The following is a 17,668-nucleotide window of genomic DNA, read 5'->3' on the forward strand; positions in this document are numbered from 1 at the left end:
TTTTTTACTTAAGAACTCTTTAAGATACCCTTGTTAATGGTGGTCTTACACTTCCTCGTATGTTAAAAGTCTTGTTTAGCATAGATTAGCCAATTAGCCAAGATTATGAACAAAGATGGAGAGTTTCAAGATCATAAGATTAAATTACCAAAAGTGATGATTACAGATTCATTACATGTATGAACCACTAACATCAATCACTATTTCGAAGATAGGAGACTGAGAATCAGAGAATGTGTACAATGCTCTAGTTCATTAGTTTACTATGAAAGATATTAGCGAAAAGATGGGCTAGTAATTCACAATTGATTTGATTGCATCCAATATCTGCATCAAATTGTGAGCCATGGAAGAATTAGCAACAAAAACGATAATAGATGAGGTAAAGAAAGACCAGAGACAAAACTTGCCTTGTTCTTGGTTGGCATGTAGAAAGGTTCGAACACTAGAGGGAAAGGAGTGTCCAGGCCACAAACTCTGCTTACAGGTGCTTCTAACTGCCAAAGCAACCAGACATTCAAGAAAAGATGAAAAACAGACTTTGTTACAAAAAAAGAATTATATGTTGTAGATAAATATGACTTGTTTTTACCCTTAAGAAGCAACGCTCAACTATAGTTGCAGCGATCTCTGCCCCAAAGCCTCCTGTAACAGGAGCTTCATGGCTAATCTGCAACCGAACCAAGCAAACACATTTATTCTCTGAGAGTTAGGACAATGCTGCTCACGCGAAGAAGCTTAACGTACAAGAAGTCTGCCAGTCTTTCTCACTGAGGTCTCAACGATTTCCTTATCCCAAGGGATCAGAGTCTTGAGATCTATCAATTCACACGATATGCCTTCCTGCAAAAACATTGTGTTTCAATCATCTGATTCACCAAAGACTTATCAAGTGCAAAACATTAAAAAAAAAAAAACTAACGGTTTCTGCGTCAAGACATGCTTGTTCCATGATAGTGAGCTGTGCTCCCCATCCAACAAGCGTTATGTCAGAACCTTCTCGTATAACCTGTGACCAAAAGTATTGTCTTGTTAGTCTTAGAAGTGTAAGATTCGGCATCTCCTAAGAAGAGAAACTGGAAATGGAACCTATATACCTCTGCCTCAGATAAAGGTATCATATAGTCATCCTCAGGGACATCCTCTACCGCTTGACGATATAGCCACTGAAGAAGAACAACAAAGGATCAAAGACTCTTAACCGGTTATTGAAATCGAATATAACTCACAAGAAGTAGTACCTTTGGTTCGAAAAAGACAACGGGATTCGGATCACGGATGGATGACAATAATAATCCCTTAGCTTCCCGTGGACTTCGAGGAATAACAACCTAGCCAAAACATGTATTGTCATATACACCTAAGATATGAAGCAAATAGAGAAAGAAGAAGATTTAGTAAGAAGATGTACTTTGATACCAGGGACATGACAGAAGAAAGCTTCAGGGGACTGCGAGTGGTAATGTCCACCGTGACCAACGGCTCCATAAGGTGCTCTAATTGTAAGTCCTACAAGTTCCACATAAACCACCCCAATGAGTAAAAAATTGGTGTCTCAAAAGCAAGAAGACACTAGAAGATATGACTTACCTCCACAGTTAAACTGGTTTCCACTTCGGTATCTGAACTTTGCAGCCTCATTAACAATCTAAGAAATCACAAAAACTCCATAAAGAGAACTCAAGTGTCATAAACTTGGTTCAAAGGTAAAGGTAACATTTTTACCTGATCAAAAGCAGGGAAGATATAATCCGCAAACTGAATTTCCGCAATGACTCGATTTCCCTGTAAGAGAATAAGTAAGCAGTAAGCTGATGTGATAGCGATGAGAGGTAAAGAGAAGAACAAAAGAAGAAGAAGTGACCATAGCAGCTAAACCAATGCCAAAGCCAACAATGCCTTGCTCGCAGAGAGGAGTGTTGAAAACTCGAGATTTCCCAAAACGTTCAGCTAATCCGGTTGTACATCGGAACACACCACCAAAACCAACATCTTCCCCAAACACATAAGACCTTCACTCAATTGACTCCAAATTCATTATATAACAAAATTCAAAGGAACATGGATTTTAGGATTAAAACACAAGAAAATCTCACCGAGGATCGGTCTCTAAAGCGATGTGAAGAGCTTGATTAATAGCAGAGTACAAATTCATCGATTTACCACTTTCAGATACATTTTCAATCGTCGAGAGCATCCTATATCCATGACCAGAGACCGGAAAATACGATCGCCGGCAGAATCTGCGTACAAGAGCTGCCATTTACGCGAAAGTTATTTTCTTCAGGAAAGAATCACCCAACCCACTCCCTAACAAATTTGATACTTTTTGGCTGAAACAAAACAGGCATGAAAGTACTACTATCTTTTGATGTCTCAATTTTGATCACGGAGTTTCCGAGATAAAGCGTTGGAGAAGCTATCTAGCCACGTCAGATCAGACAACAAGTACTTATTTTGATCAGCTTCATTAATTGTTTTACCACATCAGCAATTTTTGGCTTCATAGATCAAAACTCAAAACGACCGACATTGAAATGAAGAGTGCCGACTAAAGTTAGGTTCTCGTCATCTTTGACAATTATTGGTGTGGTGACAAGTGACAACAACTTGATTATGAGATCAAAACCGGTTTGTTTAGTTACCCAAAAAATCAACAATACTTATCTCCTTATTTTGAAAATCTTAAACATGGATTGATTCAGATAAGTTTGGAGAATGACACAAACAAAAACAGGACAGAGAGAGGCAAAAGACCATCTTAGATTCTAAAGGACTCAACAGAGTCAAGTCTGAAACCAAAACAAGAAACAAATGAAAGGAAAACTGAAAAAACTCTGCCTATAAATCCAACAGAAATTGAAAAACAAAATCCCACCCTGCTTTTATCTCCTTTTCTCTAATTCTTCCCACTAATTTCTTACAGGGTAGAATCAACAGAAAATGAAACTTGAAAAGAAAAAAATAAACCAAAATAAACTTGTAACGACACTGCGATTTTAAAGAAAAGGAAAAATGAAAACAAGAAATGATTGAAAAAAAAATAGCTGGGATTTAAAACTTCTAAGGGCAAAGAAACGGATCCGTCTCAGGTACTAAAGCTCCTTCCATGCTTCAAGGCTCACGGCTGTCTTCTTCTCAAGAGAAACTGTAAACAGGATTGTTCATATCTTCGTCTCTTGTCCGTTTTATGCTCATGCCGTGAGCGACCCATCCTCTAAGCTAGCAACCATTTGCCACCACATCGCCTGTAACTGGTTTAGCAACCGACCCATTCTCAGCAACCTTGACATCACTGGAAGTTTGAACAGCTGAAGGAGATTCCTTGCTCGCTGAATCCGCAGTTGCAGATTCTTTTTTTTCATCGGTCATCTTCTCTTCGCTGACCTGTTAAGATATAATGCATTAGAAACACTCAAGTTATATATACATACTGAATGAAACGATTTCTGAATTTTTTTTTCTAGTTCTTGCCTGTTTCTGTGTTTGCTTGGCTTTCTTCTCCAAGATAGTCTTCTGTCGAACCTCGTAGAATGAGAAATCATCCAAAATGCAAGTCTTACTGCTATGCTCCTTGAAAATTTTCACAATCTTCAGTCCTTGTTCCAACTTAACCTAACATGATCCAAAAAGAAAACTTAGGCACAAAAAACAAAAACACTCAGGGGAAAATCAGTAAAACCAGCCTACAAGATATGTCAACAATATCTACCTCTTGTGTGTCTCTGCTGTTGGTAACAGGTTTGTTCTCATTGTTCTCAAGGGTAATATGTTTCAGCAAACTGTTTGGAACATCCTTCACAATATGCCACTTGAGGGGGAAAGAGCCAGTCCACTTATCTTGCTGCCAGTACTCCACATTTGTGTTGAAATCAACTGGTCCTGTCATTTCAGCAAGACCAACAAATTGTCCACTTGCATTGACCTGAAAGACAAAAATTGGAGTATAAAGAACAATATCATAAAGCAAAGTTAAAAGAGCACAGCTTTTAGTTTCAGGATTATATACACACCGAGAAAAAGAGAAAGATGGGACAGCCCCCAGCTTTCTGCTGAGCTTCCTGGTATGCTGCAGCAAGCTTCTTGTTTCCATTTGGTGTGCTAGCCCAAACATTATATTTAATGCTCTTATGCACATCATCTTCACTGTACGACTTGATGATAAAGAACATGGCATTTGCATAATCCACGGGGAAATCTTCTTTATTGTACTGTTCTCTGTCAGGAACAACACATGTGTTATCCGCCTCCCCAACCTCGGTTACATTTGATTCTCCAGTCTGCTCCTTAACCTCTAAGCTATCTTCTAGATTTCCCTTCTGGTTCTTTGTGCCTTTAGCTCTAGGTCCCCTGTTAAGTTCATTCAAACCATCTACATTGTTCTCATTTCCGTAATAGTAACTGTTACCCCTTCCCCAGCTTCTGTATTTGTTGTCTGTGGCCACCCATCCTCTTCCATTGGTTCTTGAATCATACCCAGAAGAACCATAACCCAAAGCAGATCTCCCTGTACTACCATACTGACCATACAACTTGTTTTGATACATCCTGTTGTAGTATCCCTGAGCTGTACCATAGCCCGTCACTGATGCAGGCTGGTGCATACTCTGCAAAGAAAAAAAATTGATTGAGGTCAGTTGACAATATTGGAAAATTTGAGCGACAATGTATATGCCAATAAAGCAGAAAATCGTGTTCATTAGCAAAAAGAAGCATAGAAAGACACCATACCGTGTAATGAGAATTAGAGCGGTAGTTTTGATTCCTTGATGAAGGTACAGTGCTAGACTTAGAATAGGAGGATGCAACTCCACTACCAGAAACAGGTCTCTGCACATCTGAGTACTTAGAGCCATCATGCCACGGCACAGGAGCATAATACCCATCATAGCCATACCTAGGCTCCTGATAACCAGCAGCGAAACCACCTCCTGGAGCACCAATACCATACAAATTACTTGAGGTGTTAAGTGTAGTCTGGTTAGTTGGTTTCACTGGAGCTGATCCATTGCTTCCTTTTGTGATACCAGTAGCAGAAGCAACATTATTGCTATCCGCAGTTAGTGTCTTCACACCAGCAGCTTTGTTTGCAGAGAGATCCGCCTGGTTAGGAGTAGCCACAGATGAAGCATACGGTCCACTGTTTGGAAAATAGCTAGGATACTGATACTGCTGAGCACCATACAACTGCCCTTCCCCGCCAAGCTGTGGAGCAGGGCTTGTCGCTGGCGAGTAAGGATATGTTGCATACCCATAACCCTGAGGATACACAACAGTTCCATTCTCTCCATAAATTCCCTGTAAAAATATTGAACCTGTTAAGCAGAGAAAGAAAATGTAAAGAAGATGAAAGGCACCATGAGAACTAACTAGTCAGCACACACTTACAGAATTCATGTCAACACCCTCAGGATTGGTGTAAGCTGCGTAGTCAGTCCAATCTTGACCACTCCCATATGCTGGAAAGTTACAAAGCGAGAAACTTGTTAATCATTGGTGACAATATAGTGAAATAATGTTTCTAGATTGTAGATGATTTGAGGATGAAGCTACCATTGTAATACTGGTAGGGATTGTAGGGAGTAGGAACATAGCAAACTGAAGGGTCAGCGGCATCACTGGGAATCATTGGTGTCAAAGATCGATCATAAGAAGGAACTTGACCATGAACATCCACGCCTCCATATTGATAGACGGCAGTCTGCACAAGACACATAACAAAAGAACTGTTCTTGTTAAAAAAAAGTGGAAGAAGCAAAAGTTGCGAGCAACAGAAAACCAAAATTAAATCTGCAAATCACCTTCTTGTTAGGCTCAGGGATCTCTGAAGCTTTTGCTTGCGAGTCCAAGGATAGTTTCTGCAACAGATCTGCAGCTTCTACAAACAGGTGAGTCAAGGAAGCAAAGACCTTTGTGTGCGAACGTAGAATTAACCATTAGAACAGTGGAAAGCACAAATCTTTAACCCAGAAAATTTATCAAATCAATCATACCCGCCACAAAAGAATCGATTTTAATCAATATAGAAACCTAACAATCGAGAAATATATTGAGAAACCCGAAACTAAATCTAGGTGATATCAAATAAATCTGAAGAAAACTCAATCACGTCACTCACTGGATTCAAGATCCAACAGAAACAAAGCGAGAAAAGAAGAGATCGAGAAATAAAAAACACAGATCGAGAAACATAAAGAAAGGATACGATCAGCAGGAGGAGCAACGGTAGCCATGAGACGAGATTCGACAAACAAAGATTGGATAGATCCTTCTCGGATAAAAGGGGATGCGACCAAAAAGAAAGATAGGGAGAAGAAGAAGTAAAAAAAAAAGAAGATAGTGAAACCCTAAACGGAATCAGGAAAAACCCAGATCGAATCTAGGGTTTAAGAGATAGAAGAGAGAAGAAGAAGAAGAAGAAGAAGAAGAAGAAAATGGCCGCAGCCGCCAAGAAGGAGAAGAAAGGGTTTTGCTTCGGGGAAGAGGAAAAAAAGGGTTTTGTCTCTCTGCCTCTCCCTCTGATTCAAATAGATCCACGAATCAACCACCTCACCTCTCTCTTTTTTTCTTTTATTTTATTTCTTCCACCTTAAGATATTTCCTCTTTTGTTATAAAGACTATTATAGACCGTGTGGTTTTGGTTAATTTTCCACGAAAATATCTATTCAGGATGATATATTTTTCCATTTTTAAAAAATTTGGTAATCTTGTAATAAAATAGATAAAAATCTTACCAAAATGTAATTCAAAAGTAAAATTGGTCAAATTTAAAAGCAAATATTCAACTTTTTGTTTTGAGCATTTAAAACCTAAAAGTAAATCATTAAGATAAAAAGGTTAAATATTTTTTTTAGAGGAACTTACCAAGAACAGCTACTGAACAAATAATAGTAATATACTTTACCTTAAAGGAAGAAGAAAAATACTTACCTCAGCTTAAAAAAAAACAATAATTATAACCCAGAGTATTTAATGGGCCTATTTGATCAAGAATTTATAAACAGGCCCTAATGACCAAACAAGGCCGAACCAGAACTCGACCCGGATATAAACCCAGGATCCGGTAACCCATCCGACGTTCTAGAGTGTTCTAATGAGAAAACAATGCAGGAGTACATCCAACGGTTAAGATTAGCTCGAAGTTTCAAGAGCTAATAAGGCCTCATTTCGCCTTTATATTCAGAAAAAAAATAATCAGAAGCAACTAGTAGCAATTTCCTCAGTGGAGAAACCAGTAGATAAATATAAAACCTACTTCTTCTTCCTTATCCGGATTAAACCTCTCCGGCGCCATCCTCTCCGCTTCTCCGTCGTTCCGCCGTCCGGTGAGTGCCACTTTTCCATTAACTATTAGCTGAGAAAATAGTATCTTACCTCGTTTTCGTGTTCCCGGAGATTTTGGGTTCTTAGTTTAATTGTAGCTTTTGAGTATTTTGAAATTGCGTCCTCTTTTTCATCTGTGTTTATTTGATTTTGTTGCCGGTTTTAATTGGTTAGTAACGTTTGGTGAATCTTTCGTTGTAAATGTTTATGTGACTGTTGGATTGATTTTTCAGTGTGACTAGTGAAAAATGGCATCGACATTCACTGCCACGTCTTCCCTTGGTTCCTTGCTTGCTCCCAATGCTATCAAGTTGTCTTCTTCAAGCTCCTTTGGAAGGAGACATAATGTGTGCCTAAGAAGATCCCGTCCTGCCATTGTATGTGCAGCCAAGGAGTTGCATTTCAACAAGGATGGCACTACCATTAGGAAACTTCAAGTGAGAATTAATGAAATTGTTTCTCCGCAGTAGAAGTGAATAGGATTTGTTTCTTTCTGTTTACTGATTACTCCTTTGTTATTAGACTGGTGTTAACAAGCTCGCGGACCTTGTTGGTGTCACACTTGGACCAAAAGGGAGAAATGTTGTCCTTGAGAGCAAATATGGATCCCCAAGGATTGTTAATGATGGTGTTACTGTTGCTAGGGAGGTATGAATTTATTTTCTGTTTGGCATTTCTGGTTTCGTTTAAGTACTTCTGCAAGCTCAAGTTTTTCTTCTGCTTAGGTCGAGTTGGAGGACCCTGTTGAGAACATTGGTGCAAAGCTTGTAAGGCAAGCAGCTGCAAAGACCAATGACTTGGCTGGTGACGGTACAACAACTTCTGTTGTTCTTGCTCAAGGTTTTATTGCCGAGGGTGTCAAGGTTGGTACATTCTTCTTTCAGCTTTCTCTGATGAAAACTCAAAAGAACAGTACACTAGTCTTAAATTTGGATATTTTAGGTGGTGGCTGCAGGTGCAAACCCTGTATTGATCACTAGGGGCATTGAGAAGACAGCTAAGGCTTTGGTTAACGAGCTGAAACTAATGTCTAAGGAGGTAAGTAACTAGTTTGCTAAAACCTCCTCCTTATTAATGTTTCTAAATTTTATAGCAAGAGGGTCTAATGGTTATGTCATTGGAACTATAGGTTGAAGACAGTGAACTCGCTGATGTGGCTGCTGTTAGTGCGGGTAATAACCATGAAGTTGGAAGTATGATTGCTGAAGCAATGAGCAAAGTGGGGAGGAAGGGTGTGGTGACCCTTGAGGAGGGTAAAAGCGCTGAGAACAACCTGTACGTTGTGGAAGGAATGCAATTTGACCGTGGTTATATCTCCCCATACTTTGTGACAGATAGTGAGAAAATGTCTGTCGAGTACGACAATTGCAAGGTACATTTTCTTGGTTCGGAGCCACCAATAAGATACTGTTGCAGATAGCCTGACAAGTTTTTTACTTTGCAGTTACTTCTTGTTGACAAAAAAATTACCAATGCAAGAGATCTTGTTGGTGTTCTCGAGGATGCCATTAGAGGCGGATACCCAATCCTAATAATTGCAGAAGATATTGAACAAGAAGCCTTAGCTACTCTTGTTGTTAACAAGCTTAGAGGCACATTGAAGATTGCAGCTCTCAAAGCTCCTGGATTTGGAGAGCGCAAGAGCCAATACCTTGACGATATCGCCATTCTAACTGGAGGTAGGTCATGATTTTTTTATAACACAAACCTATATGTGGGTATCAATCAATGTGCCCTCCTGATTTTGAATCATTTTGTTGTTAAAATCTTGTCGTGTTGATTTTGTTTGTGTGTGCAGGAACTGTGATTAGAGAGGAAGTTGGTCTGTCTCTTGACAAAGCTGGAAAAGAGGTTCTGGGTAACGCTTCTAAGGTTGTCCTGACAAAGGAAATGACAACAATTGTGGGTGATGGTACCACACAGGAAGCAGTAAACAAGCGTGTTGTACAGATTAGGAATCTTATTGAGGTATATGTTTGAGTCAAACCGCATAAGAGTCAGTTTTAGCTACTTTTTTGATAAAGCTTGTTTTATGCTAACACAACTGTGGTTTTGCAGCAAGCGGAGCAAGATTACGAGAAGGAGAAATTAAATGAGAGAATCGCGAAACTCTCTGGTGGAGTTGCTGTAATTCAGGTAAATAGTAATCACAGGGGCTTTCTTGGGTTTGTATGACAGAAGAATAAGTTAAGTGGTACTAATTAACGTTCTTACATCTTGGTTAAAGGTTGGAGCTCAAACTGAGACAGAGCTCAAAGAAAAGAAGCTGAGAGTGGAAGATGCGCTTAATGCTACAAAGGTGATTTTCTTTATCCAGCTGATGGGGTTATAGAGGAGTGTATGTATATCTTAATTATATGACCTCATTGAGTTTCAGGCTGCTGTTGAGGAAGGTATTGTCGTTGGTGGTGGTTGCACTCTACTTCGGCTTGCATCCAAGGTCGATGCCATCAAGGATACCCTTGAAAATGATGAAGAAAAGGTAATTGGCAAAATCAAGACTTTTGGAGATTTTTGCAAATTGCTTTGCTCTTACTGCATTTTTCAACTATTTCCCGTCTGTAGGTTGGAGCGGAAATTGTTAAAAGAGCACTGAGTTACCCTCTGAAATTGATAGCTAAGAATGCTGGTGTCAATGGAAGTGTTGTCAGCGAGAAGGTTATAACACAACATAAAAACCTCCATGCTTATTCAGCTCTTGATTTATGTAAGTTGCTTAAAAAGCTGTTTTTATTCATTGCAGGTGCTAGCTAACGATAATGTGAAATTTGGATACAATGCTGCAACCGGCAAGTATGAAGATCTGATGGCTGCAGGCATCATCGACCCAACAAAGGTCAGTTTCTTACATACATTCCCTCACTCTATTTTGCTATCCCATCTGTTTACAAAAGATCCAATGAACGTGAGTGGATTTTTTTATTCAGGTTGTGAGATGTTGCTTGGAACATGCAGCCTCAGTTGCAAAGACGTTCTTGATGTCTGACTGTGTGGTTGTTGAGATCCCGGAGCCAGAGCCAGTTCCTGCCGGCAACCCAATGGACAACTCAGGTTAGTCCAGACATTCTGATTCATGAAAACTGGACAGTGACATCAAAACAAAACATGTTTCTTCATCACTGAATCTCTCGACTGTCTTGTTTCAGGATATGGATACTAAGATAGACTGACCGGGTTTGCTCGTAAAGCTGAGAGATAGGCAAAAATTCCGAAGCGAGAGTAGCTCACTGGGATACGGATTCCTGTAGCTTGCAAACAAATTTATGTGCAAGTGTAATGATTTTTGAACCAGAGAAGAATGTGTTCATTTAGAAATAATAATATTTGAATTCGTTTTGAATAAATTGTCAGTGATCTTTAAAATCTTCAGTGTTCTTAATAGCACCATCTTATATATATGCTAAAGCTGTGGGAACTTGGATATAATGCACAAAGTGACTTCAAATTTAAAAGCTTCTTGAATCTGAATAAGAAAGAACTTCATTAACTGGTTAAAGTAACAAGTGTAATATAAAGCAATCCTTTTAACAATTCTAAAACCGTAAACACTGAATCGACAATCGTCATATAACCTCAGGTGAGCAAATGTAGATTCTTCTATATGTACCTCAATGTAGATGGATTCTAAATCCAAAGCCACAAGCTGAACAGAGGCAATCCTCAAGCAAGCTTCTTCACCTTGCACCATTGCCATATCTTCGGGTAAAACTAAGCCGCATTGATCACAGAATAACACAAACACAGCTTTGATCGCCATCATATCTGACATCATCTTCTTCACTGCAAATACAACAAGGATTCAGACAAATGCCAAGCAACTAATTACCAAGAACAAACATTAGAGAAAGGTTTACAACTTGGATTGATCAAAGATTTCATATCAAGAAACCAAAGAGACTGCAACAATTGTCACCAGGTTCACCAATTGAAAGACGAAAAAGCGATAGAAGACAGTACCTAGACTCGAATTCTCGGATCTCAGCAAGTTCTTTACCCATCAAATCCACCCACTGTACCTTCTTCTGCTCCTTTCTCCCACCATCTGCTGAATCTAAAACCTCCTTTTTGAGACTGCTTTTCAAGATTTTCCCATTACTAAGACTTCTTTCCTCTTCTTCCTTTTTTTCCTTTAGAGCACAATCTTCTTCTCTAACAACCTCAGTCAGCAAACCATCAACATGATCAACAACAACTTCTTCTTCTTCTTCTACATGAGCATCATCATCATCATCATGATCATCAACAACCGTAGTCGAAGAAGACACTTGAGGAGGGGTGTTCGCCAATTTGAGAGAACCAGATGAGTAGATATGAGGAGAAGGCTTACAGAAACAGATGAAAGAAGGGCACTGGATCTTACACAGCAAAACCCTCATCAAAACATATGTTGGGTCTTTAAAACACCCGATCATCAAATTCCAAACTTTCCCTCTTTTTGTCTTAACAAAGTTACAACCTTTTCGTTCCCATTGATATGCCCAGATTGGAAAAAAAAGAAACTTGGAGCAACAAAAGAAGAGTTCGATTTCTGAAACAAACAAAAGAGCAACAAAGGGTTTTCGAGGAAGAGTTAATAACCACAATATATAATATCACACTTGGATAGAATCCAAAGACCATAAATTAAGCGTTGATCAGATGAGGAAGCAGACAAAAGTACAGGGACCACGCAATGCTAATTATACTAATTGAGAAAGAACAGATTCCACAATTGAGAACAATCAGCCATGGCCATAAAAGATAAAAAGAAATTGAGAAAAAAGGCATTTACTTTTATGAATGTTGTGTTGTGTGAGAGACAAAGAGTGACTGACCAAGTTTTTAAGAATTTATAAAGCTTTTGCTTTTTTCTCTGAGAAGAAGATAAAGTAGCTAGTCCTCGAATTTTGCTTTTTCAGTGCCTGCCTCTAAAGGTGAAGTCTTTTTTTTTAACTAATTAGGTAACTGTTCCCTCGCTTAATCTTATATATTGGATTCTGTTTGTTGTTCGGATATCAAATTTTTTTATTTTCTTATATTTTTTATCTGTTAGATAATTATTGAGAAGAATATAATCTTTTTTTTGGTTATCATTATGATTAACTCTGTTTTAGAAAATATATATTTTGTTATATACTACTTTGATTTTTTTTTTTTTAGTTCATTACTGTAACTAAATTGTAAATTTTCTAGTTTTTTAAAGTTCATTTGTTAATTTCTTTAACAAATTCTGATTATACACTAAAAGCTTTACTTTTATGTCTACCACTAACACATGTTTCCAAGTTTAAACTCGGTTATGATATACTTCGACCAAAGTACAAACCATTAACCTACAAATTTAGTTCGAAAATCATCTAATTATAGGATTAAACTACCTTTTATTTAGAAATATGCATTGTGTATAGAGAACATATATGTATGAGTATGAGCAATACTCTTGCAAATCTTAATATTTAATTGGATAACTCAAGGTAAATCTAAATGATTAATGTTAATGGAATAAGTCACACGAAGTTTCCACGTGAAGGAAAATATTTATCAAAAATTAATAGTTTCTATATATTTTGTACAGTTGACAAATCCAGATATGATCTAATACTGACATACTGTATATTTTCTTTTATGTTTGATGTATCTATTAGATCCACCAAGTTTCTGCAAATCTCAAATGCATATACACATAGGTATGTAAATGCATATAATGCGTGTGCCAATAATGATGCCACATAGGATGCTTCTGAGTTCTGACATAAATATTTCGAGATCAATCAAACTCAAAAGACATACACCTTGTCTCACACATGTGTGAGATTTGCTTATTATTGTGTATGCATCGTCAATCATTTAGAATTTGGTCGGATACATTCCACAAGTTACCTCATCGACATCTAAAGCTGAAACCCACAAACATTATTTCCAGTCCAAAAAAAAAAGACTATTAAGTCTTTTGTACATATAAGAAAATGTTTAAAGTTTCTAAAATCTGTCGTTAGCTTGTCCTTTTCCAACCTTAAAGAAAAAAAAAAACAAATATCATAGTATAATTTTCTTAAACAACATTCGAAGCATTTAAGGGAAAGTAATGCTTTATAGTTCTTTTTGTTGTTAGCTTTGTCCCTAACCTAAACAACAGGAGATCAAGTTGTGTCGCCCACAGAATCAATTAGAAAATCAGCAAAAGTTAGAGAGAGGAGGAGAGCGTGAAGCTTCTTATTTTTTTTACAAGAAAACTGAATCAGTGTTAGTTTCTTCAGTACCTTGAACATGTGGTGGTGTGGCTAATACATATGTCTACATGCTTGAAACATCCTAGATCCGAGACTTAACTGCAAACGGTGATTGCATTTGAACTATCCTTTAGGATCGATCTTCGTCTATTGCTATTTTCCCCAAAGAATTGAATCATAAGTTCATAACCAAACATGAAGAAAAAAGTACCTCTGATTAGGATTAATTATTAGGGTCATAATTAGACCCAAAAGCCACATGCCGAATGGGATAAAATGGAATGATCCAACTTTATTTGTGGTAGTAGTATAGAATCTCTATCTGTATCTGGTTCTGTCTGTGTTAGGCACTCATCAAGAATAAAATAATGTTTTCTTGTTTTGCTGTCTAACTACGTCTGTTACACATCCTACTCCAACTTCCTGCTGGAGAAATCACCAATAAAGAAAGATACACAAGAATGCTATAAAAGCTACAACATGCATTACCACTTTCGGCATGATTAAGAGTTACTGCTGAACTTTCAGAACAGGAAAAGCAATCACGTCTCTTATACTCGCGGAGTTTGTCAACAGCATCACCAGCCTGTCAATTCCAAGCCCCTAAGAGAAACAATGACAGTAAACCAATATAAGTACTTGAGCATAGTCCGGTCATGTTATAGACTTGAGTGTGCAAAAATTAACTAATTTTTATAGAAAGCAATGACGTCTCTTATAATGACAGTTAATGTTATACTCTTTACTCTAATTGTATAGAAGAAAGAAAATAGACAGACACAAGTACCATTCCCGAAGCCGGAGGCATTCCATATTCCAGGGCAGTGAGAAAGTCTTCGTCAAGGGTCACCTCGTATGACTCATCATCATCATCATCTTTCTTTGCGTTTGGTTCAGCATATTCCGATGCAGCCTCCGCTCTCTTTGCGTTATGCTGCCTTACTTGCTCTTCCAACCGCGTCCTCTACCATATTTTAAACAAATCACTAATGTTTTATAATCCAGTGTACACAAAGAGCACTAAGAAGCAGGTCGTTCACTATGTAGAATGTTATTTAAGAAGACACAAAATTGCAGGAATAATGAAGGTTTCATTATCCCATTACCTGGTCCACGGGATCAGTCAATTCAGAGAATGCGTTTGCCATTTCACGGCCACAGATAAACAGCTCAAATCTTTCAGTCAAAGCTGCATTGCTGTTGCAGAAAATTTTAAAAAAACGCTATTTACATTTGGAAAAGTTTTCATAACATAAGATGTATGATCAAGAAGATGGTGACAGTATTGGGGGAAAAGGTAAAAATCGAGTCAATGCTAGGAAACAGAGTTCTAGATACAACTTTACCTGCGATGTGGCTTGGCCAAAGGAGAGATTTCGACTGGGTAGTCCAAGACAAATGTGGGCTGCACAAGCTTTGGCTCTACAACAACTTCGAAAACCTGAAAATGTGAATTATTTGAGCACATAAATTCACCGATATGATAATAAAGTGTCAACCAAAGAAGCTTCACCTCATTAAGAAGATGGCCTAGGGAAGAGCAAGCTCCAATTCCAGATTTGTCCTTGGGCTCAAGCACGTCTTGGAGTGCCAGCAGAACTGTGTCTTTGGCATTTCCGAGATCTTCCCCCAGCTCACTGAAATTGATTCCTGTTATCTCTTTAACGAGATTATGCATGGTTTCTCTTCTCCAAGGCCGCTCAAGGCAGATCTCTGTTCCCTGCACAGAGCAATCACAACTCAATCTCTCAAAATTTCACAACCAACATAGAATTCAGATAAGTTTATCTCTACACACTAGCTGTGATGCCAGAGCATATTCACCTGGTAATCAATTGTTAGCTTCCCATTAACTGCCATTGAACATTGAGTGACGATTAGTTCTGCCATGTCCATCATGCTCTGGTAGTCCGAATAAGCTTCATACATCTAAAAAATGATAAAACTGTTACAGATCAGGGAACCATTAAAGAGTATGGAAGCCCAAGTGATGCAGATGATTGAGGAGAGGCATATCTTGAACTACCTCGATGGTCGTGAATTCAGGATTGTGACGTGTTGAAATGCCTTCGTTTCTAAATATACGACCAATTTCATACACTTTCTCAAACCCACCAACCTGTGATAACAAATTGAATTCTATTCAGAGAAAAACATTTACCTTTCAATACACATATAAGGTAGAGGTAATTTCAAAGCCAAAAGAAAGATAAGAAGAACGGCAAAAACTTCAAGAGATTATGAAAATAGAAGATGATTCTCACCAGCATTCTCTTCAAGTGAAGCTCAGTTGCAATCCTCAGGTAGAGATCCCTCCCAAGTGAGTTATGAAACGTTACAAAAGGTCTTGCTTCAGCTCCACCAGCTGCTCCCTAGTTTTCACAAGTTCATGAAACCGACTCCCATAGAAGACTTCAATATTAAGTGGCTGTTTGAGAATGAAGGTGGCCACAAACCTGAAGAACTGGAGTTTCAACCTCCAAATATCCAAAAGACTCAACTGTCTTGCGTATCTCTGAAACGATCTACTACAACAAAACAGAAGAAAAGCATTGTTGATTTGTGAATCAAAAATAACTCTCACAATCTTATATAAGTGTCACTGAAAGATATAACTCTAACTCTAACAAGCATTTTGTTTAGGGATCATGCACATAAGAAACAAAATGCTCAAATGGGAGTTTGAAGTTTTGATAACCTACCTTTGCCCTTCTCCGGAACACATCAGCCACTTCAGGATTAGCAATCATATCAACATACCTGGTAAGAACCACAGTAAGTGGAACACAAATGAAACTTAGGAGCTTTCTTTAAGAATTAGAACCGCAGCTTTACATAGACAGAAGACAGCTCACCGTTGGCGGTAACGTTTATCAATATCAGTTAGACCATGATATTTGTCTGGCAGTGGAAGGAGAGACTTTGTGAGAATTGAAAAAGAATTCACACATATAGAAAGCTCCCCTGGAAAGTTCAGAGACCAAACAGTAAGTAAACAAACCCAAAATAAATGCTTCTTCATCGAGTTTAATCATCTTATTCAAGTTCACCTTTCTCAGTCCTCTTCATCGAGCCACTAGCACCCAAAATATCACCAATGTCGATGAATTGTTTCAACTGTTCAAACTGATCATCTGAAAGCCTCCCCTTCTCACAGTAAAGCTGCAAAGATCAGGAGATGAAAACAGAAAGGGAAAATAAACAATTTTTCGATAAGGAAATGTCACAGCCAGCTACTACTGAAGTGAAATCAAAGCCATCAAATGATCTAAACAATAGAATAAGATTGATACCTGAATAGTTCCAGAGTCATCCCTGAGAGTCAAGAATGCAAGTTTCCCAAAGGCTCTACGAGCAACGACTCTACCAGCTATAGAAACACGATCAATCTCATTGTCTGATTCTTCACCATTAGCTAAATGCTTATAAATCTCTTGAAGCTGATTTGCACTGTGAGTTTTTTCCCACTTATAAGCATAAGGCTCAAGACCTTGACCTCTCAATTCTTCAACCTATGAACCAAAAACATTGATCAGCACCCAATTCCAAGCTCACATATTTGAAAGTAAAAATCAAACCTTTTTAAGGCGAATGGAGCGGATAGCTTCACGATCAGAGGTGGAATTTGAAGATGACGCAGACCGGCGGTTGCGACCGGATGGTTTGGAAGTTTCAGCCGTCGTGGCATTGGAAGAAGAAGAAGAAGAAGCTGCGGAGGCACATCGGAGCGCAGGTGATGAGTGGTAGGATCTTCTTCCATATATTGTGGTGGCGAGACGTGTAGAAGAAGAAGATAAACGGAGTAATTGTTTCAGTGGCGTGGCCGTTAGACTCCATACCTTAAGTGCCTCCATCTCTATCTCCCTGTTTTCTCGAGTCGTGCTTGCTGTGGATAGGTGGAAGAAGAAGAACGCAAGTGGGTTTTGGGCTTTGTGTTTTTGGTGTTTAACGAATTATACAACTTTTGGGCTTCTGATTTTCTGAAATTTTCTTACTCTTTTCTTTTTTTAGTCAGTTTTTGACTTTCTCTAATAAGAGAAGTGAGAACATAACTTTCTTTTGTCAACAACACAACTTTAGATTATAACATGAATTTCTTATAGGTATCAAATATGATTCCTTATAGAAATAATTT

General features: G+C 38.3%; 5 protein-coding genes across 5 annotated transcripts; 1 reads left to right on the plus strand and 4 right to left on the minus strand.

The window, feature by feature from the left end:
* Positions 1–118: 118 nt before the first annotated feature.
* On the minus strand, positions 119–2,440 carry LOC9318893 (2-oxoisovalerate dehydrogenase subunit beta 2, mitochondrial). Its single transcript, XM_021032430.1, has 12 exons — positions 2,097–2,440; positions 1,865–2,012; positions 1,726–1,785; positions 1,591–1,648; positions 1,412–1,509; positions 1,242–1,331; positions 1,098–1,166; positions 923–1,009; positions 748–843; positions 593–670; positions 411–497; positions 119–327 (listed from the first exon to the last, which is right to left on the minus strand). Exons 1-12 carry the CDS (start codon positions 2,261–2,263, stop codon positions 292–294), a joined length of 1,074 nt encoding a protein of 357 aa, XP_020888089.1. The 5' UTR covers positions 2,264–2,440; the 3' UTR covers positions 119–291.
* Positions 2,441–2,671: 231 nt separating this feature from the next.
* LOC9321034 lies at positions 2,672–6,611 on the minus strand. The gene is made up of 9 exons (XM_021032429.1): positions 6,206–6,611; positions 5,802–5,878; positions 5,554–5,701; positions 5,389–5,459; positions 4,732–5,298; positions 4,014–4,607; positions 3,713–3,925; positions 3,475–3,615; positions 2,672–3,387 (listed from the first exon to the last, which is right to left on the minus strand). The coding sequence occupies exons 1-9, from the start codon at positions 6,231–6,233 to the stop codon at positions 3,223–3,225; spliced, it is 2,004 nt and encodes a 667-aa protein (XP_020888088.1). The 5' UTR covers positions 6,234–6,611; the 3' UTR covers positions 2,672–3,222.
* A 580-nt stretch (positions 6,612–7,191) lies between these two features.
* LOC110229998 (chaperonin 60 subunit beta 2, chloroplastic) lies at positions 7,192–10,705 on the plus strand. Its single transcript, XM_021031450.1, has 15 exons — positions 7,192–7,326; positions 7,558–7,761; positions 7,847–7,972; positions 8,050–8,187; positions 8,267–8,362; positions 8,454–8,696; positions 8,769–9,003; positions 9,123–9,292; positions 9,383–9,460; positions 9,552–9,623; positions 9,702–9,806; positions 9,890–9,982; positions 10,068–10,160; positions 10,252–10,375; positions 10,471–10,705. The coding sequence occupies exons 2-15, from the start codon at positions 7,573–7,575 to the stop codon at positions 10,482–10,484; spliced, it is 1,776 nt and encodes a 591-aa protein (XP_020887109.1). The 5' UTR covers positions 7,192–7,326; positions 7,558–7,572; the 3' UTR covers positions 10,485–10,705.
* Positions 10,706–10,786: 81 nt separating this feature from the next.
* Positions 10,787–12,235, minus strand: LOC110230000. Its single transcript, XM_021031451.1, has 2 exons — positions 11,282–12,235; positions 10,787–11,104 (listed from the first exon to the last, which is right to left on the minus strand). The coding sequence occupies exons 1-2, from the start codon at positions 11,734–11,736 to the stop codon at positions 11,047–11,049; spliced, it is 513 nt and encodes a 170-aa protein (XP_020887110.1). The 5' UTR covers positions 11,737–12,235; the 3' UTR covers positions 10,787–11,046.
* A 1,570-nt stretch (positions 12,236–13,805) lies between these two features.
* On the minus strand, positions 13,806–17,422 carry LOC9321035 (lysine--tRNA ligase, chloroplastic/mitochondrial). Its single transcript, XM_021032773.1, has 14 exons — positions 17,112–17,422; positions 16,827–17,045; positions 16,584–16,695; positions 16,389–16,497; positions 16,236–16,293; positions 15,990–16,058; positions 15,798–15,905; positions 15,560–15,652; positions 15,358–15,462; positions 15,047–15,253; positions 14,880–14,974; positions 14,640–14,730; positions 14,321–14,497; positions 13,806–14,136 (listed from the first exon to the last, which is right to left on the minus strand). Exons 1-14 carry the CDS (start codon positions 17,385–17,387, stop codon positions 14,044–14,046), a joined length of 1,812 nt encoding a protein of 603 aa, XP_020888432.1. The 5' UTR covers positions 17,388–17,422; the 3' UTR covers positions 13,806–14,043.
* Positions 17,423–17,668: the final 246 nt, after the last annotated feature.

Source organism: Arabidopsis lyrata, assembly GCF_000004255.2.
Source record: "Arabidopsis lyrata subsp. lyrata unplaced genomic scaffold ARALYscaffold_3, whole genome shotgun sequence".
Classification (NCBI taxonomy): Eukaryota; Viridiplantae; Streptophyta; class Magnoliopsida; order Brassicales; family Brassicaceae; genus Arabidopsis; species Arabidopsis lyrata.